The sequence below is a fragment of the Amphiprion ocellaris genome, chromosome 16 (genome assembly GCF_022539595.1).
Source record: "Amphiprion ocellaris isolate individual 3 ecotype Okinawa chromosome 16, ASM2253959v1, whole genome shotgun sequence".
In the NCBI taxonomy this organism is placed as follows: domain Eukaryota; kingdom Metazoa; phylum Chordata; class Actinopteri; family Pomacentridae; genus Amphiprion; species Amphiprion ocellaris.
In genome coordinates, this window is record NC_072781.1 from 7792780 (window position 1) to 7814413 (window position 21634).

The following is a 21634-nucleotide window of genomic DNA, read 5'->3' on the forward strand; positions in this document are numbered from 1 at the left end:
CAGGTGTTCTTTGTGTGAAAACTCAGAGATTTCAGGTATCAGAAGGTGGTTTTCAACTTTCTTTGGTAACTTTCTGCTTCAACTTTAAATTAAATTTCCTTCACTAACCCAGCCCTCTGGACTTCCAGGAAGCTGTGTTCCTATTGGCTGTCCAGGTGGCTGCTTGGTGTTATCAGGAACACCTGAGCAGCTCAGTGTCTTCCTGCTTTATTTAGCTGCAGACAAACATTTCCTCTGCTTCTCTTCACCAGTGAACCGGGTTTGGCTCCATTGCTTTAGTTTGTTCTTTAGGCGTTGGCTTGCAGCTTCCAGCAGTAAAATCATCTTTAATGTGTTTCTAGGTGTGTTTTAGGGCTTTGTACTGGATAGTTGTCTTGGTAAATGAGGTTCTTTAGCCACAGTTAGCACATGGTCGTAATGTGTGCAGTGATTAGTGGATTTGGTGCAGCTGTGTCTTTATCTTGGCTGTAGTGAGTCTTCAGAGGTTTTTGGTCAGACACATTCTGAATTCTTGTTTGTGAACCAACGTTGGTTGTCCAGAAGGTAAGAGTTCCTGTCCTGATTCTCTGTTCTCAGAGGTTCTCTGGTAGGCTGCAGGAGACTTTAGCATTTGGGTTGTACTAGTTTGGTTTTTGTATGGTTTCATTTGGACGACTATCTTGAGGCCCCTCCATGTGGTTTAGTGAGGTTTTCTGTAACAGTTCTACAAAGCAACCTGCAGCAGAAGAGACTTTGAGAGTTTTTAGGAAGTTCTGGAGACCAGACTGTAGAGCAGCAGAAACATTTATCAGCAGTTTGAGCAGGAGAAGGTGAGCTTCAGAGTAGAAATGAGACGGAAACCTTCTTGACCCGTGTGGTGAGGTCCTGTACCAAGACTTTGAGCAGGTTGTGAAGAGTCTGTAGTTCTTTGGTCTGAAAGCACGAGAAGAGTCGACTCATTAAAGGAGAAAACAGGAGATATTGTTGGTTCTTCTGTCGCTCTGCAGTTTCCTTAGACTGAATATCAAGTTTATATTTTAAATGATTTCCCATGTGAGCCCAAGAAGACTTCAATAAACTCCCTCCATCCCCTGGACACAACATATTTTATTGCGGTTAATTCTTTTTTTTGTTTGTTTTTGAGTTTTAATCATAGTTTTAGCATAGTTTTTTCTCTTTGCTTGTTTAGTTTTGTAATCTGTGTGAAAGGTGCTAAACAAATAAAGCTGAATTGATAAACTGAATAATTGACTAACTTGTGATTGTGACAACAGAAATATTTTCTTTGTGATTTAAGGGTTTGTTTCATTTTTAAGGTTGGGGTTAAAATCTTGACAGAAAAAAAACATTAAAGAAATAAACTACAGTAAAAAAGCAATTAAATCAAATGAAAAAAACATTTAATATAATAAGACTTTTAAAAAGAAAATTATACATTAAATACAATTATATTAGACAAAATATTTAATTAGATAATTAAACGGAAGATACAAAGCATGTAATTATGAAATTAAACAAAAATTTTAAACAAAAATATTAAACATTAAAGATGAAATATTTTAGATAATTAAACATTTAAAAAATACAATTAAACAAGAATATTACACATTTAGAAATATACAAAATATTTAGATTATTAAACCTTTAAAAGTCAAAACACTTAATTAAAAAATTAAATGTTTAATTACAAAATTAAATCTTAAAGATAATAAAACTAAATAGGAATTAAACAGAAAATACAATGAAGCATTAAAAAAGAAAATTAAACATTAAAAGGTGGTAAAACATTTAAAAAGAAAAACCTTAACAAAGATTTAATCGAAAAATTAAACATTAGGAAAGAAAAGGAAATTTTTCAAACAAGCCAATAAAACATTTGAAAAAACAACAATTAAACATTAAAAAGACAAAACATTTCGAAATCAGATCAGACATTAGAACAGAATAAAAGGTGAGAAAAGAGCAAAACTAAACATTTAAGAAGAATCAAACTAAGGATAAAACCTTTGAAAAGACACCAGTTAAACTTTAGAAGATCAAATTAAACAGAAGAAACAATAAAATGATCAAAAGAGGAAAAACAGATAAAGGCCTTAAAGTGTTTTCTAGTCTGAAATGAAAACATCAAGTTGTTTCTTCAAACATTTCCTCTTTCTATGTTCTTGGTTTGATTGTAGACAGATTTACTAAGAACTCATTTCAGAAAACTGCTTTCCAGATAAAGTCTACTAGTAGTTGAAGGCATCGATCAAACTAATGTTACCTTCTGATCTCCACAAACTTTACTGTTCAGTGAAAAGAATCAAAGTTTGTTGAGGATTTCTAAAAAACCCACAGGTGAAAGTCTGAGAAGAACTCAGATGGATGGTCTAAATGTGAAATCAAGACTCATGGTCACAAGTTTTAAGGCTTCTGTTAACCAGAAAGTTCAAAGTAACAGAGAAGTACTGAGAAACTTTTAAAACTTCAGTCCTCAGACTGTCTGAAGGTTCAAACTAACAGAGAACTGCTCAAGAACTTTTAGGATTCCAGTCCTCAGACTGTCGAAAGGTTCAAACTAACAGAGAACTACTCAAGAACTTTCAAGATTTCACTCCTCAGAGTGTCTAAAGGTTCAAACTAACATAGAACTACTCAAGAACTTTCAAGATTTCAGTCCTCAGACTGTCGAAAAACTCAAACTAACAGAGAACTACTCAGGAACTTAGAAGATATCAGTCCTTGGACTGTCTGAAAGTTCAATCTAACAGAGAACTACTGTGGGACTTAGAAAATTTCAGCCTTCAGACTGTGTGAAAGCTCAGGTCCTGAGGACTCGGGAGGTGTGGAGGCTTGGAAAGTCTTGGAACTGAGGGTTCCACCCTCCAGCACAAAGGCTGAAGTCCAACCTCCTGAGAAAAACGGTCGAGATGAGACCCGAGTTAAAAAAAAAACTCGAAAATGACAAAAAATAGATGATAAATGCGCAAAAAAAAGAAGATTTAGTATCTGAGCGAATAGCTCAGGGGAAAAGAAGAGTGACTACCAACTGGAAGGTCGCTGGTTCAAGACCCACCACCGGCCTTTTTCTTTCTTTGTCTTTGTCAGAATTTTGAGAAAACTTAAGAAGTGTCTGGTCTTGAACCAGCGACCTGCAGCTCCATAGGCAAATCCTTAACTCACTGAGCTACAGATCAGATAAAAAGAAATGATTTCGTCGTCCCTTTGTCATCGTAGTTTCCAAGTGACCACACAGGCGGAGCCAAGGCGGAGTCTGGGTGGAGTCAGGGCGGAGAGTAGGTGGGGAGGTGGGTGGCGGCCTCCCCCCTCTACTCCCCCACCACCCACCACACCTTCCCCCGCCCGACGAGTTCTTCAAGTCTCGAGGAGTTCCTCGAGTCTCGACAGGTTTTCCCGAGTTTCTTGAGTTTCCACGAGGTCGGAGGCAGAACAAGTTGTCATGAAGAGGTGCTGAAGTCGGCCAGGATGGAGTGACTTTTTACAGCGACTAGAAGGAAGACAACTAGAAGAGCAGGTCTTTAACCACCATCCATAAAATCCATGGAGTCGACTCCAGAGAAATGAAGGGAGGTTAACTTTTATCAACCTCCATCCACATGTTCAACTTGATATCTTTACTTGGAGATTTTTAGCACCACAAACCTTTAGTATCACACTTTATTATCATTTATTAGGACTTTCATGGAATACACCAGCAGATTTAGTTTTTGTTGAGAAACTTTATTCTTGTCGTCGTGGGACTGCAGTATTTAAAACTGTTCCTTCTATTTGACCTCATGTTTATTAGTTTTAGTGGAGAAAGTTTGAATTGTCAAATAGTCTCTTAAAAACTAAATAATAAATTGGATTAGTCAAGAGGTTCAAATTTCTTACTTTGTCATATTTTAAATATGACAAAAAAATATAAAAATAAAGCATCTTGAGACAATTTGACCTGTAATTGGCGTTATATAAATAAAATTGAATTAAAATTGTATGTATCTTGTAATGTTGGAGTAATTCAGCCATATATGTTGGAAAACACATTTTCTTTGTCCATTAATCTGTCGTTTTCTCCAGTAATTCATTTCTTGTTTTGGATTATAAAATGTCAAGCCCAAATATATTCAGCTTACAGTCATAAAAACTAAAAAGATTTACATTCATGATGCAGGAATCAGGCAGTTTTTCACTTTTTATCTTAGTTTAGTCAGAAAGATAGTTGATAATGTGTGAATTGTTGCAGCTTGTGAGCCGTAGAAGGGTTTAATCTTTGGGGCCGAGTGTCAAAAAACATTTAGAAACCAACATCAACAAAGGGAAATCCAACTTTTGCATGACAATGTCTAATTAAAGGACATTTATTTCCAATGTAAATGTGTGATATTCATCCTCTGGAGCTTTCTCTTCACATCGTCTTCCACCTGGACTGGTTTGGTCGGGAGCATGTGCAACAAACATTTGAAAGACTGCACTTTAACATCAATGAATGACACTGAAGTTTAATCTCTACATAAATGAGACTGAGTCTGGATGTGCTGCTCTGTCATTAACTCCTAAGTTAAGGGAAAGTTCAAACAAAAGAGGACAGTTCAGATAAGAGTTGAGAATGAGCTTATTTTGAACAAACATCTCAGACTTTCTGAGCTTCAGCACCTCTAGCAAGATAATTTAACAACAAGCAACTCAAGAGATCCAGAAGTTGGCAAGAGCTAGCTTTAGCTGAGCCAAAGAACATGTGGGATGCTAACCTAGCAAACATTTCAGACTTTTCTCTGTGAATTCTGAGAAATAATTTCCTATTTAATGACAGAGCTACACATCTTAACTCATTCTCATTAAAACAGACTCTAATTCAGTGTCATCCATCCATATTAAAGTGCAGTTACCCAAAATGTTTGTTGCATGAGCTCCAACAAAACCTGTCCAGGTAGAAGGCCACTTTGACAAACAGGAAGTGGACGATTCCAAGCAGATTTATAGAAGGGGGAACCGGACTGTACTAAGTGTGGTCGAGTATAAAGGGGTGTTTTGTGGGTTTTTAAGGCTGATAATGATTATTAGTGAGACATTGGGAGTAGATATTCATTTGCAGTAAATGAAAGTATTTAAAATCTTGAGTTAAACTTAGAAGAACACAAACTCTAACAGAAAACTTTGTTGATACGTTTTTGTTTTGTTTACAGATGTTAAGTTAAAGGAGTTTTATTCGTTACGTATAACCAATCAAATCACTCCAGAAGACAGAGCGACCACAGGTAGATAAAGGTTCAGAGCCAAAGTAGCACCATTTTTAAATGTATTTATTACCGTAAATCAGTAAAAAGTAAAATACTGGTAATCAGTAAATCAGTCAGCCCACAATTACTACAATTCTACAATGTATGTCTCTTTCCTTTGACTTGTTATTTGTACAATATACAATGTATATTATGGCATTTTTTCATACCAAAGGCTATACTATGATGTTTTCTGAGAGACATACGATGCTACTCTGGTTGTTCTGGCTCTGGGCTGCTGCACTCCTCCTCTGTTGTTTTCTGGATTGTACTCAGCTGCATGCCTTCGTCCACCAGGCCTCCGTTGACTCGTCCCGCCTGCCGTCTCTGGTGCTGAAGCTGGACTGGAACAGACCAAAGTACAGTCCAATCACGATGCCAGCTGCCTCTCAAAAGGCTCCTTCATCTGGCAGGTGGCAGCACTTCTTCTGAGGGGAAGCTGAGCTGGCCCGGCACAACTTTGGAGATGTGTTCCAGTGGTTGGTGGATGTGTGGGGAGATAGAGAGGGACCTTTGAATTGTTCAGAAAGGAAAACAGGGAACCCATTGGTAGTTTTAGTTTAGGCTGCTACTGCGGTGTGTTTTTGGGCTTGAAGAGGTGAACAAGAAGAGGTTTTTTTTTTCGTACTGATTATCTTTGACTTTGTTCCTGGTTGGAATGCCCATCAATGTCAACATGAAGTTCACTTTTAGTTCTGTTGATTTATTTTTATTTTACTAACACCCATTTGTTTTTAACCCCCTCACATGTTGTGTTGTTGTAAACTTAATCTTTCAAATAAATTCTCATCTAACCCTCTGGAAACCAGCGTTTGGACTGTTTTGGTGTTGCTCCTCACCTACTGACAGCTGTGGACTAAAGGCTATACTGTGACGTTTTTAGAGCGACAAGCTATACTATGATGTTTGTTGGGCGACACGCTATACTATAGGCTTTTTTAATTGACATATTACTGTGACTTTTATGTTATAGTTTTTTTTTTTTTAGCAACATATAAGAATTCGAACAGTTTTAAAAGTTACTATACTTTTACTTGTGCAATGAAATTATTATTCTATGGCATTTTTTAGATGACATATTATACTCTGATGTTTTCTTGAATTACATACTATTTTGACAATATACTGCACTATGACATTTTTTGAACCACATATCATACATGACAATTTTAGGCAACATCCTATCATTTTACGCTTTTTGAACCACATAATAATCTATGTTTTGTTTTTTTTCTTGCCAACATGCTGTACTATGAACTACAGGCCATACTGTGTTATTCTTGAGTAAAGCATACTATACTTTGACATTTTCTGAACTACATCCTATACTATGGCGTTATACACAGAGTGCTTTGGTTACATGTTGATTTATAATCTAGATTTTTTCCTTGTTTTGTTTTTTGACGGGATTACCACAGACCTGACTGTGAACACCGTCGACACCCACCTCAGGGAGACGCTGCCTAAGATCTCAAGGCTGCTTGGTTGTTGGTCTTTCTGGCACGTACTCTTCCAAGATGAGCCGGGAAGTTTAACACTGATAGAATGACACCAGGTCTAAGCCGACAAACTTCCAATTCCTCCTCAACCCATAGTCTCTGGGAAACCTACATGGACTAAGAAAAGTAGACAGAGAAGTAATTAAGTCTGTACACAACATATTAAAAAGAAATCATGCTAATAAATTAAGTACAAAGAACCGAATTCGCCAATATACTGGAGACCAGAGCTATTTAATTTGATAAGTATAACCTCGTTTAGTAACATTTCAATTATTTGAGAGCAGTCCTAAAGAACTGCCTGTAATCCCAATCATAAAATGGGTTTGGAGGAAGAACATAGATGGTAATCTGGATATACATGAGTTAGGCTTTATAACTACTATTGGTAGTATTGGTGGTAGTAATAGTAATGTGACTACTACTAGTAGTAGTGGTGGTACACACTACTGCTGCTGATACTGGCACTGCTACTACAACTTGTAATATTATTACAAATGCTGATACTACTTCTACGACTCTAACAGCTGTTTATACTACTACTGCTGCTTGTACTTTTAGTATTACTGCTACTGCTTGTACAACTATACAACAGCTACTATTAATCGTCTGGTATTTGGTTGTCAAGCTGCTAGCTCGCCTTAGCGTTTTGCTAGTGGCTAACTAGTTAGCTCTCATAGACTGGAAGCTCTCAACAAGATTTCATAATGAAAAAAGAGCCAAAAACTATTCTTACCTATGAAAAGTCATTCCAAGTTTCCTTGTCTCAATCGTACGACGTAGTGTGTAATTGTATGTAGCGCAGTAAGCCGGCATACTTGTTGTTTCCGTTTTCACGCCGTCTACATCAACGGAATGCACTGAAACTTTGCCCCCACTAGCTTAGCCTCGCTGTAGCACGCAGCTCAAAGGGGCGTGTCCTATCTACTCATTCATATCTATGACAACAACGGTGGCTACACATAAGGACGCCTGACGTTGATTAGCTGCGTAAATACCATTATATACAGTCTATGGTAAATACGTATGTGAATCGCATCATTGGCTGCAGCAGCCAGTCACCGGTCACTCACTGACTCACATTGAAAAATAGCACAGAATGAATTGTTACGTGTTTATTTACAATTGAGGTTGGATTTTTTTTTGTGCGCAGCGCAGATTTTCTGTGCGCGGAGACCGTGTCAGCAGTGCGCAATTGCGCACGCGCAGTTTAGAGGGAACAGTTGCAGCAGATACATCTCAGGGGGTTTCAGATGATTCATGCAAGAAGAAAGAAGAACAAATCTGTGTTCTGTTTGTGAGATGGTGAGCTAATCAGTTAAACAGTTATTGAAATGAAAATATGTGAAAAGTTTAGAGGGAAAAAATCATTTGATGCAGCTGTTATCTCCTATTTATAATGCGACCTTGACTACACAGTGCTTTTCATAGGACACCATTAGTTAGAAAGATTAGAAACTGGCGCCTTTACCATATCCATTGTGTGATAATCTTAAGGGTGTCAAAAGCTGTCAGATATAATGAAGTAGAGTAGAAAGTACGACTGAGTGTCTGTGGAGTGGAGGTAGAAAGTTGCATGAAATGGAAGTAAATTAAAATAAATTAGAAGTACATGATAATAAGTAAAGCTTCACATCATTCCATAGTAACAGGTGAAGGCATTACTAAAAGATATGATGGAGGAATAAATAAATGAATAAGGAGCACAACCAGAAGTGGCACACCTAGCCAACAATGAATTAAAGTTACAATGATAACAGTCTTACACAGATGACATGCTTAGCCATAAATGAAATCTAAATAGGCTCTAAATCTATTTTACGAGTCCAAAAAATGTCCCACGAACACATCCCATCATCTAAACTGCCATTTAATCTGCACTCATGAGATGTTATCTTTAATACTGCATCCACACAGTCCGTCAAATCTTGAACTGGAGCGGTTTTCCTCAGCCTCAAGTTAATTCAAGAGGATGTAGTAAAACCAACCACATTAACTGAAAACACACATTTTGATGGACTGTGAAGGTCAGTAAGCATGAGTCAGGAGTTAAGCTGATGCATCCACAATGAGCTTCCGGAATATTATCACTTTAATTCAATTGGGCAAAGGCTGCAATCAACATTTGACTTTTTTTCCAATAGTTTTTCCGCTTACTTGTTTAATTGTAGCAGTGCAAACACCAAATATATTCACTTTATAGTCAAATATGATGAACAAAACATCACATTTGAAAAGCTGGAAGCAGTGAATGGCATTTTTGCTTGAATTTAAAAGTTGCTAATTACATTTCTGTCTATCCATTTGTTAATTAATCAACTCATTATTGTAACTCTAATATTTGCCACGAATGCTCAGCCTATTTCTTCTCTCTGCCATAGCAGTTTCACATTTGTCATGTCTAAAGATTCTCCATTTTTTTCATTATAACAAACAGCATAATTGTCTAATAATGATAGTTTCACAATTAATTCAGGGCAGTTTTTGCAAAGCCCTAAATAACATATCTCCCATAGATATTTACAACCTTTTACTGGATATTTTAGAATCAGATCCTCAAATATGTGTCTCCTGAGTGTACCTGAGGCTTAAAACTGCATCAGGTGTAGGTGCATTTTGTTACTATGGTGCTGTTCACTGCAACAAACGGCCTCATGACCCGAGATCTGCCATAACTATATCTTCTTGTAAAAGCAGTTTTAAAACATATCTTTCCTGTCAGGGTTTTGGTAGTGCGTATATGTTAATGTGTAACTGGTGTAATCCATGGATTACAACACAGGAATTACGCAGGAACAGAATGGGGGATTTAAAAATTAGCATCTCTCTATGTGTCTGTGTTTTCTACCTCATCTGTTTAATGATTTTTTAGGTTTTAGCATCAAGCGTTTTGAGTGTACTTGTGTATGAAATGTTCTGTATAAATAAAATCGACTCGACTTGGCGTATTCTGTGCATGAATCAGGTCTGTATCAAACCTTCATTTTCACAATCTGACTTGAGCAAACTAATCTCCTTTGTGTTTCGCAGCCTTACTGTTCGCTGCATCTACACCTCCATGTATCGGAGAATCCTTACACCTCGGGAAACATTGTCAGCAAAGATTCAGCTCCAGGAATTATAATAGCGTCAGGTGAGAAGATTATTCAATTCGCACTTTAATTTGCACATCCATACTGTTGTTTACTCCCCGTCTCGATGCTGCTCTTTGATCATATCCCTCAGCACTTGTAGTCATATCTGTTTTTCTTCCCTGTTCCCAGCACTGGCTTTCTCTGCTGACAACAATTCACACAATTAAATGAAATCTGTCTTTTTTTCACATTAGTTCCATTTTAATTCAGCGGATAGAATAATAAACACACTTTTCATCTTGTCTGGATAAAGCACCTATACTGATTTGACGTTTAAGTGCTTGAAATGATGAAGCTTTTGTTTTGTATTCAGGTGTGGTTGGACCTGAGCTCACCAATACTAATGTCAGCGTCTTCATCACATCGGATGCTGGCAACACCTGGAGAGAGGTACAGTGTGATAACTGAAAGACCCGGACTGTGGGTACATTTTGTAATACTGTCGCCTGCACAATGCCTGCCTCTCTGTCCTGGTACTTTCTGGATGCACTTTTCTGAGCATCGCTGTGCTTTTTCATTTTTTAAAAAAATGTTTTATATGCTCAACAAAACCAAGCACTTGTGTGATGAATGCCGCCTTTCCCTTGAACTTTTACTCAATTTCATTCAAAACAAAATTGAAAAAATATACGACTTTACTCAGGCATTATGTGAATAAAGAACAAGAGAACAAAACTAGGAATCGGAGCACTCAGTGCCAACTTTCATTTCTTTTCGCTTTTCACTTGTCGGTGCTGCAGTCACAGAGAAATGAAGAAGAGAGTTTGACAGACAGCCTTGTGCATCTCTGATCTTTAAAACAAATAAACCGAAAGGAGCAAAGAGATTGTTGCCATTGGGTTAAAACTCCAAAAAAGCAACAAACAGAGCAACACTTTTGTGATATATACACAGCTGTGTAAAGAGCAGTTGTGGTTTCTGTTTGTTTTATTGCGAGCATGCATGTTCCTTATGTTGGCATCGGTGTACACTTTGTGTCAAATTTTTTTTGCTCGCTGTGATAAAGTGAAGCCGGTTGTGTCTGCAGGTCTTTCAGGAAGAGTACAGTGTGTTTTTCCTGAATCAAGGAGGATCTCTGGTGGCCATCCGACACACACCTCTGCCAATTAGACACATTTGGTAAGGCTCTCCAAGGATGTACCACATCTTTTTAGAGACTGTATTCAATCTTCAAAACAAGCAGAGAAATTGCTTTCCTGCTGAGACTTTTTCTCACTGAATCCAGCTCTATTTGTGGCTGGTCTGTCTGTGATCCAACCATTGTTCTCTCCCTCAGGCTGAGTTTTGATGAGGGCAGAAACTGGGACAAATATAGCTTCACCTCCTCTCCTCTCTATGTTGATGGGGTGCTGGGGGAGCCTGGAGAGGACACCCTCATAATGACGTAAGATGTGAAGGAACCATAAAGACATGATATGTTTCCAGTTTGTTAATTACCGCACTGTAATTATACAGTATATTACCCTGTTGGAGGCTAGGAAGAGTCCATAAATATTCTGGGTTTTATTTAGTGTGGGTTTGAAACGGGTTCATAGGCAGGAGATGTAGAGGAAGAGTTTCTCTCTCACAGCGGAATAAAATCAGTGCAGTTTGTAAGGTTTTCAAGCAGCGACTTTCATGACTCTACCCCGTATACCGTATAGCAAATATTTCTTACCAAGTTTTCCTGTTTCATTTGTGCAGAATATTTGGTCATTTTAGTCATCGATCTGAGTGGCAGCTTGTCAAGATCGACTTCCGGTCCATTTTCCGACGACGGTGTACACCTGAGGATTATCTCACATGGCAGCTACACAATGAGGTAAGGGGATCTTTCTGACACTTGACTGCCGAGATTCTTGTCGTTGATTAAACATGAATGAACCACTCTGATTGAGGCGCACAATAAAAGCAAGATTGTAAAAAAGCGGGATGTTTATGATGCATTATTCATCACAGGGTGAAGTGTGCATCATGGGAATGAAGAGAATCTTCCAAAATCTGAAAGCAAACGTTCGATGTGTCAAGGCCAGAGATCAGTATATTTCCCAGATCTCAGACTCCTGCCCTTGCACAGAGGCAGATTTTGAGTGGTGAGTTCCCCTCTCTACTGCTATACTCTTTTTCACTTCATTAAATCCAATGCACAACACTTTATCAATCTCCAGAGGCAGAGTGTGTGAAGGGAACCCAAGGAACAAGAAGAAGATAAACTAAAGAGTTAGGTTTGATAATTCACAACTATTTATTCCTGTTGCAAACGTCCCATTAGGTATGTGAGCTTTGAGTAATTTTTATTAAGAACAAATGATTTACTAGTTGTTTAAGTACTATTGTGGTGATAAATATTCCAATAATTATGTTTTTGCTATTCATATGTATATTACAAAATTGCAAAAGTATAAAAAAATTTATTCTCGAAAACCAAAATGGTGTTCAGAGAAATTTGCAGCATTTTTTAATGAACTACAATTTTCTTGGACACAATAATAAGGAATTTATAATTTCATTATACAAAAACGCTCTGTGATTATATCATCACATCACAACTAACAGAAGATTACAGAAACTATTGAAGCCCATCCATCGCAATCAAATCTGTGATAGCAGTACACTGCATCTTTCAAGTGCACTTGAATAGATTTACATAATGGATAACACTAATGATCCCCTCTAGACTGTAATATGAGCTTCCTCTCTATGTCTAACAAGTATTTAATACTTCTACATATCTTCACACTGTCTCATATTTCTCTCTCTTATCTCACCGGTGTTGCTTGAACAAACTAGATTTTAAAAGCTTAACACGACTTTATTACTAAAAGACTAGTGACTCCTGAGATCGCTTCCCTCATCACGATGAAAGACGTGTGACTTTGCCAAGGTGTAATTATAGTTGTGTAAACACAAGCAGCACCTTTTCTGCTCCAAAAGTTTGATACATAAAACATCAAACCTCAAACACATTGTGTTCTGAGAACTTGTCTCTCTATTGCAGATCGTTTCTGTTCTTAGTAAACGTTCACTTTTTGACTCCATTTGAGCTATTTCTGTTTGATATTTCAAATAAATGGTTACTAATCATCACAACAAGCTGGTGTGTCTTTTTCTCCACTGAAAACAGCGACTACGGGTTTGAGAGGCAGACTGACGGGAGCTGCACTCCGGCTTTTTGGTTCGTTCCTTCAGCTACATCCAGAGACTGCATCACAGGAGACAGCTTCCTCAACACCACAGGGTACGCCTGATTCGTTTGTACAAACAGCAAAAGAAGCAGAGGATGCAGAAATGTCCTTGGCTATACCTTTTAAGCTAAACTTTCAGGAAAATAACCCGCTATCTCGTGAGAATATGGCCATTTGCATACTCTGCACTGTCAAGGAGAGTATGGAACAGATGAGAAACATGCATGCATATTTTGAAAAGCTGCATAACAGATTTCCAATAGGAGAAAACCATAGGCTACTACTTCAGTCATCACTGCATGCATAAAAAGACTGTGGACAAGCTAAGCTAATTAAAAAAACATACTGTATATATTCACGGATTTGTATCCAGCACAAAAATCTGAGCACAAATAGGACTGAAAATTGGTGTGAGGCTTATCTTTGATATATTTATCGCCACTAATGAACTGTCAGGAACAATAAGCCGACTGCATGCATCATACCAGCCTGAGCATCACATCCTGAAACTGACAGTGCCTGAAAACTAGTTCGAAAACAAATACCAAGTAGGAAAAAAGTAGTAGTTGAACACGGTATTTTATGACAAAAATACATTTTCAATATTTGTGGAAGGTTGGTCTAGTTAAGCCTAATTAGAGCCGTGGGATACCGTAGACAAAAAGGATGTCGTGTATCTTTAATAAATGTCTTCCTCTGTGTGCATGTGCTGTGTCTGTTTTCACACTCAAGAAAAGCTCATCTTTGTCTTTCCATTAATGAATTTTAGATATCGCAGGGCTTTGTCTAACAACTGCACCGAAGGAAGCCTGTTGAAGTACAGCCCCAGGCGGCAAAAGTGTCCCAGTCAGCCTCCCAGGGGCCTCCAGCTCTTCACTAGTGAGGGAACTCTGGTGGCAACACTGGGGAGGAATGTCACCTTCTTGGTCTTTCTGGAGGAGGTAGTCACTTGTGCCACTTTTCCAATACAAAGTCATGTGTAATATAGAGAGATTCTTGTAGGCTGCATGCTTTTCCTTGAGTGTACCATACAGCGGGAGGCTGTCAAAGATGCAGCACAGAGGATGGAGCACCAGCGTATCAAATAAATATGTGGTGACATGATTTACAGCATGACCTCGTTCTTGTAGATATTATGGAAAATGCAGCCTGTTACGTGTCAGTGAGGACGCAGACAAACAACTGAGGTTACAGTGTGAGTGACAGCATTTTGTTTTCTTTCTGAAGGGTCTTGGCTCCATGACAAGTATAACGGTGGACTTCGGTGATGGAACTGCTATATCGTACGTCAACATAAGCTCCATCGATGACGGGGTCAAGCATATCTACAGTAAAGTTGGCATCTACCAAGTTTCAGCTACAGCGAGCAACAATCTGGGCCTCGACAGGGTCATACTTTACCTCCATGTCACCTGTGAGTCAAAGAAGTGACTGCTTCTACGTACAGTCATGGAAAAATTCATTAGACCACCCTTGTTTTCTTCAATTTCTTGTTCATTTTAATGCCTGGTACAACTAAAGGTACATTTGTTTGGACAGCTGATATCTACCCATTTCCCATGGTTTTCTTGATAATAACCAAAATCACTTAAGTTCTCAACAGCTATGGTAGTGTACTACCAAGAACAGCTTTTGGGCATTCCATGTTTTCTTTTCTATCTGTTTTAGTCACATGATACATACAGGAGTTAGTACTTGATGGTATAACCGTTGTTTTTGATGACTGCAGCCATGCGTCTTGGCTGCTCTCCACCAGCTTCTGACACTGTTCTGCTGTCAGAGTAGACCATTCCTGTTGCACATATTCAAACACATTTGCTTTGTTTTTGGTCTTGTGGTTCTCCATTTTGGGTTTGATGTTTTCCCACAGGTTTTCAATTGGATTTAGGTCTGGTGATTGAGCAGGCCAAGGCATGGTTCCAATGTTCTGGTTCTCCATCCAGGCTTTAACTGACCTTTCCGTGTACCAAGCAGTGGTACCAGGCATTAGTTTAGTGCCTTAATGGTATCAGGCATTAAAATGAACAAGAAATTGAATATTTTCCATGAGTGTATGTTGTTACTGAAACACATGAAACCATGCAATGTACTTTTAAACTAAGAGTGGATTTAATGTAAAGGACTTTACACTCACTGACATTGCATGTTTCCTGCCACATATATGAAGAACATTTTTTCGAGTCATTTCAGTTTGGTTACAGTGGTGAAAGTCCCACAGTCCTCATCCTTTATCATAGCTAATCATAGATTTTCAGGTCCAACAGCCTTCAAATAACTCAAAACACTTCAACCTGTGAGCTTTAAGAAAGAGCAAATACCGCAAAACACTTGAGCAGATACACTTTTCTGCAGCTCTAAATTGGCTCATTAAAGTGAGACTCCATTCAAATAAACTCCATCCGAAGTTTCGAGTGTCACTCATCGAGCACGGCCGTGAAAGACAGCTGTTTGTTGGCTCCTCGTTGATGGAAAACAGCGCCGCTGGTCAGCTTGAATTCGACTCATTATAATGGACTCCAATGGTGTCGTTTTCGTGGCCACACAAAGCATCAAAACATCCACAGACACTTGTCAGAACCACTCCTGCAGTGCAATCAGCTTCCACACTGCGTCTATCAGTATGCTCAGTGAGTTCCAGGGCTGCTGTGCCAAAACATGGTTAAATACTTGGCTCCTGCTGGAACGCTGAGCACCATGGAGGTATTATATATAGCCACAATTTAACAAAAGGTGTGACCTTGTAGTTTGTGTGTTTCCTCTCTCAAGGTCAGCTCGAGCAGGTCCAGCTTTCGGCTCCATCAGTTGTCGTCAAGAACAAAGCAGTGAACCTCACAACGGTGCTACGGCCCAGTAACGTCGGAACAGTCACTTATTACTGGTGGTTTGATAACAAAACAGAGGTAAGAATTACTTTCTCCTCCTGCTTTGTGCTGCTTAGAACTTATGAGGTGGGAGATAGTTGCATCTCTCCTCATGTCTCTCTGCCTTTTTAGCCTGTCGTGACCCTCGATGGAGCAGTTTCCTTCACCTTCTCCAAAGAGGGAAGTCACACCGTCACGGTTCAAGCTTCAGTTGGCAACACGGTCCATCAGGACCAAGTGAGGGTGGCAGTTTATGGTATATAATATTTTTTATGTTACGCTCATATTTCTTTAGTCGGCGCACTTAAAAGCCTCTTAATATCATAATTAGGTGAAAAATGTGGAGCCGATTTAGTTTATTTCAAACTGAGAGTGAATCAGTACATGACCTGAGAACTTCACAGCCCTTTGGCAGTGAAAAGAAAAGAAAGAAGGTTCACTTACTCGACTTTTCTTGGGCTTTTATTCACATTTCATGGCCTTCATCGTCAGAGAACTTGTACTGAAATGTAGATGATTTAGTTGCTGTCGAACTGTTCTGGCCTTGTGATGACTTCATTCTCTGAGGCCATGATGATTAAATATTACTAAAAGCAGCAGAAAATTACTGCAGCATTACAATAATTCATTCAATCAAATTAATAATTGAAAGGTCAAAGCTCAACTTTAAGATCTCTTTTTATATTACTGTGAAAATGAAATCATGTTTAAACAATAGCTTGCAAAATAGCGCACACATAATAACTGAAATGTGCATTGACGTATTAATGACCTCAATATTAAGTTATGTCAGCTGTTTCTTATTGGAAAAATTATTTCATCTTCACAATTAGCATGTGTATAGACTAATACACATAGCCTGTAAGATATGGAAATAGAACACACTTAATGCCAACCCATCACAGAGCTTTGTAAGGACTAATCTACAACCAAAAACCATGCAAGCACAATCAAACATAACAGGGACTGAAATATACTGAGAATCTGTGTACGAACTCCATAAAAACTACAGACACTGCACAGATTCACACACATTAGAGCTATAAATCAAGACTTGCATAATTTCTTTTTGCCTCCGATTTATATAGTATCTAAATGCCAAAAATCTAAATTCATATGAAAATGGCAAATTTTGTGAATTCCTGAGGCTACTCTTTGAAGCTGATGAATGATTTAGCACTAAAGCCGACCTCCAGTGAGCAGCAGTTCATTTCCTTTCTGCCTGTAGTGCAGGATCAATATATTTCATCAAGGGATCTCCAACTGTCTTGTCTAGGGGTAGCTAATAAAGAAAGTCGAGACTTAAGGTATAAGTAATGATGCATGCACAGGGATCAGGAACAGAGTTAGAAGGTCACAAGGCAAAAAACATTATGCAAGAAACTGAACTTTCAGACAGAATATATCAATGTCTCTTTGTCGGTTTCAATTTAGCAATCATGCTGCTATTTCAGTCTAGCATTGTCCATATTCTCTGATGGAAATACAGAATCAACTCCATACAGATGGCCTCACGATCAGGGTAAGGGTTATTTGAAGTATCAGAAGTGGACCATTGCACAGAGATTCTATATCCTGAAGTTAGAAGATTTCTGCCTGCTTTTCAGATTATTTCCGGTCACACGTCTTGGCCTTTTCTTCTAATTTGGACGAGCTGAACCCCGGGGTGTCCGAGTGGAGAGAGGACATTGGCAGAGTTGTGAAGAGCTGCATGGTTCAGGTCAGTTCTGTAGCTGCTAGCATTATGAAGGCTGTAACAAAATCTCCTGAAGACCTCATTTAGATTCTGTCTTTTAGCAACTTTGCACCAGTGTGGAAAGAAAAAAACTCAAGTTTCTGTGGAGTGCACCACGCAACATTTCCATCCTTTGCTATGCTGCAATTGTAACGTATTCATGTGCTCTTGTTAAATGTTTCACTCCACCACTTGCTGGGTCTTTACCCTCAGCTTGCTGTGTAATTAGTTGTTAACCTCTGATGTGACAAAACACATCCCCAGAAATCACTGTTGCCAGAACAAGCTTTTCAACTGAACCTGTCAAAACATGAAAGGGGACTAAACGTACTGCCATGACAGTTTTCCAAAGCTGAATAGTAAATGGACTGCACTTTCTCTATACGTCATATTTTTAGCTTAGCGTTTCACAGACCACTTTACTTTCTCATGCCTCATTCACACACACGTGCGCACACATTCATGTCTGCTAAGCTGCCGTGCAAGACATTCGGTTTCACTGTCTTGCCCAGGGACACTTCGGAAGTCGGCAAAACTGAGCTGAGCCACATCTGCCACTGAAAGAACACCTAAACCTCAAGTAAAGGGAGCCTAATTTCTGCAAAGTGTGTCTGGTTTTCTCTCTCAGACACTGCAGGGATGTCAAAAACGCAGCAGGTTATGTAAAAGACCTGGATACTGAGCTCTATATATATCCTACAGTAGCCCTCAGTATGAAACATTCACTTTGACCTTCTGTCTTGTCAGATATTACCATAGTTTACACCAGGAAACTGACAGCAGACCTCTGGTTATGGCATAAATGCACTAAGAGCCCTGGCCTTTACCAAAGACTGTCAAAATGAACTTGCATGTTTCGCTTGATCCGTGCATTATATCCCGACAGTGACTGCTACTTAGGCAAATGATATATGAAGCAGAAAGCAGAAAGCATTTACGCATTAATACCAGCGACCCCCAAGGATCGCATTTCAGGGCCGAAGCGCAGACCATCACCTCAGACCTTTTTTAATGAGCTTTTGTTGTTCTTATTAAAGGTCACAGGAATCAGTGAGGATCAGCTCCTAGTCACAGTGCTCCCAGGTTTACCAACCACAGCAGAGATCTTCATCGTACCCGAGAGGAGGGCCAGAGACAGAGCGACGGATGAAAAGTGGGCACACCTGGATCAGGTACTGCCTCATCAAATCATTTTAATGGTCCCTGGCAGATGCTCAGTACAATGTGGTTTTCTGTGATCCCAAAAAAAAAAAAAAAAAAAGAGAAAAGGAAGCAGAGAAGTTAAGAGGCTGTCTCTAGAGAGAACATCCCTGGAGAATACGTCCTTTACTTCTGAGTGTCATACGGTACCGTTGAGTTATCAGTTTAGGCTCTATTGTTGTATTAAAAAGACAAAAAACTCATATTCTGTGATGTTTCTATTAGCAGAATCCTGTTTTGCAGCTTTATTTTTTTGATTTTTTTTAGATACACACGGACAATACAAGATTTACACAGCTTTTCAATGACATATCAAATATATGATTTATTATCTACATATAATCCACTGCTCATATCAGAGTCTTAAGTTAAAGGACAAAATATATGAAAATGTGCAGCCATTTTTAACCACATTGCCTCCAGCATAGATCCCTTTGTGTATTTTTTGCTTTGTCCTCTATGGCTTCCCTATACATTCTATTCTATGCAATCATCCTCCATCATCTCAGATTCTTTCTCCAATTTCCGATTGACAGGGACAGTCGAGCCCTTTGTGGAGTTTTGGTTATATGTATTTGTGTATCAAAGAAAAGGTTACATCTTAACTGCACTACCTCTCTGTTGGTCCTTAAAGTAAGTTTGCAGAATAATCAGAATAGAACAACTAGAGGCAATACTCACACAGATACCTTCAGGTCTTATCTCTGAGTACAGACTATTGTTACGTGGCCCAGTTTTTTCCTTTATTTATCTGAGATACAAATTCTGTTATACAAGAGGCAAAAAAAAAAAAATCGAACATATTCTGCATAGCCACTTGTTATTTCCCAGTTCTTTCATGATTATTTTGTCCTTTTGAATCCTTTTCTCTACCTTCCACAGAGCCATCATTTCCATTCATTTCAGTCCTGTGTGAAAATCAACTTGTAGAGGCTTGAAACTTGTTATGGCGAGGCAATACATCACAATGAGCATCACGTCCGCATTTATTTCTGTCAGAGTTACATTATCGTTGCATAGTAACGCCGTTTTAAGTGCAGCTTGATGTGGAAAGTCTGCACTCCATCGCCACGTGGCAATAAGGTTAACTTTGACAAAAATAACTGCAGACGTGATGCTCATGGTGATGGATTGCCCAAGTCAGCCAAGTTTAAAGTCTCTGCAAATGTATTTTCATACCACAGTTAAATGAATGGACGCCACTGGCTGCACGGTGGGCAGGAAAAACACAATGTTATGCCTTGGAAAAGGTCAGCAGTAATGAGGACTGTTCCTTTTTAGTGTGGTAATTGGGCTAAAACGTGCAAACTCTGGTGTGGTCCAATAAAGGAAAACACAGACAAGAAGAAGAATGCGTTTTCTATAGGCTCTTGTTGTTAGCATGCAGGCACGTAGGAAACATCTCATCTCAAGCAGCTCCATAAGTTCAACAGCAGCTTTACAGTTTCTCACCATGTAGCTTCCAGATAGCAGAGAATACCCCTGCAGAACCAAGGAGCTGGATATTCAGGGTTCTACAGTCATGCAACACAAACCAAAAAAAAAACAAAACATTTTTTCTCTTTTATTGCACTCATTGATTCACAAAAATTCATACAAAAATTTGCATCTTCCTAGCTAAAGTGCGAAATAATTCAATGTTCCCACACATACGCCTTGTGTTTCATCCCCCCCCCCCAAGAGCAATACAAACTATCAGCACTAGAGGGCAATGTCTTCCCATGTAAAACCACTAAATTAGGATCCATCACAGCACTGAAATAACAACCACGAATATCTCAAAACGTGTCGTGAGACTCACTGCCACCTTGCAGAAGTTTAAGGCACCAATGTAAACCTTTAGATAATTCTAACAACATCAGTTCAAGCCGTCGTGCTTCACGGTTATTATTATTCTCTTACTGCAAAAAATAAGGTTCCTGGAAATTGATCTCATATCATGTTTTGGAATGCTGTCAAATAGGTAAACAAAACAGCAGAGCAAAGGCTAGACAAGCTCATTTATTCATCATAGCAGGGAGGACTGCGATGTATCACAAGTAAACATAATTTTGCTGGCTCCCAGTCAGTCTTGAACTAAGTTAATAGGTATTTAATTACATTGATGCATCATATAATTGGCACCATCGAGAACAGAGACAAACTGGGGCAGGCGGCCTGGATTGGGAATTAAAGAGATGTATTTATCTAAAGCCTGTCTGATTACCTGGCAGAACCTCACAGACAATAGGGTAATAAATCTTCAGTTCACTGTTCTCATCTCCTGTGAATGACTTGCAATGCGGAGGCATTAAGTGAGTGTGTGCCCACACGTACACATGTGCATGTGCTGAGTGTATGTGTGGAGCAGCTTATTAAAATGTGTAATAGATTTACTGACCCTGATATGCCACTAGAACAAAAAGTAATTATTCATACTGTGTAGAGCAGTCTAATTTTAACCAGTGGAAAGATTTTAGAAAGAGCGAGATGGAATTAGTGAGGCATAGCTAAGGACTCAAATGGGCACTGGGAAGGCATTTTGGTCTCTTGTTAAATGACTGCTTCATCAAGGTGTGAAATGCAGGGGAACTTGAGCTACTTCAGAGAAAAAATTAAAACAGCAATTTGGTGATATTAGAACATACTTTGATTTCTAATAATGTTGCCTCATTGAACTTTTAAATGGGTAAATTGCATTCTCTTTAAAATAAGGAAATACAGATGTAAAATCCCCTGCCGGTAGAGAAATGAATATATTTTTTTAAAATGTCACTGCCACACCATCAGCAGGACGCCCTTTTACCTGATGGGGTTTCCATGAC

General features: G+C 38.8%; 1 protein-coding gene across 1 annotated transcript in view; it reads left to right on the forward strand.

Moving 5' to 3' along the window:
• LOC111580706 (VPS10 domain-containing receptor SorCS1-like) overlaps positions 1-21634 on the forward strand; it is a 51446-nt gene that overhangs the window by 24300 nt on the left and 5512 nt on the right. Inside the window, exons 6-18 of the mRNA XM_055018763.1 lie at positions 9736-9869; positions 10184-10260; positions 10898-10989; positions 11147-11254; positions 11554-11671; positions 11809-11942; positions 12974-13087; positions 13804-13975; positions 14262-14448; positions 15801-15934; positions 16028-16151; positions 17503-17615; positions 18668-18802. Of these exons, the coding sequence (XP_054874738.1) occupies positions 9736-9869; positions 10184-10260; positions 10898-10989; positions 11147-11254; positions 11554-11671; positions 11809-11942; positions 12974-13087; positions 13804-13975; positions 14262-14448; positions 15801-15934; positions 16028-16151; positions 17503-17615; positions 18668-18802 (1642 nt within the window). The remainder of the gene's footprint in view (positions 1-9735; positions 9870-10183; positions 10261-10897; positions 10990-11146; positions 11255-11553; positions 11672-11808; positions 11943-12973; positions 13088-13803; positions 13976-14261; positions 14449-15800; positions 15935-16027; positions 16152-17502; positions 17616-18667; positions 18803-21634) is intronic.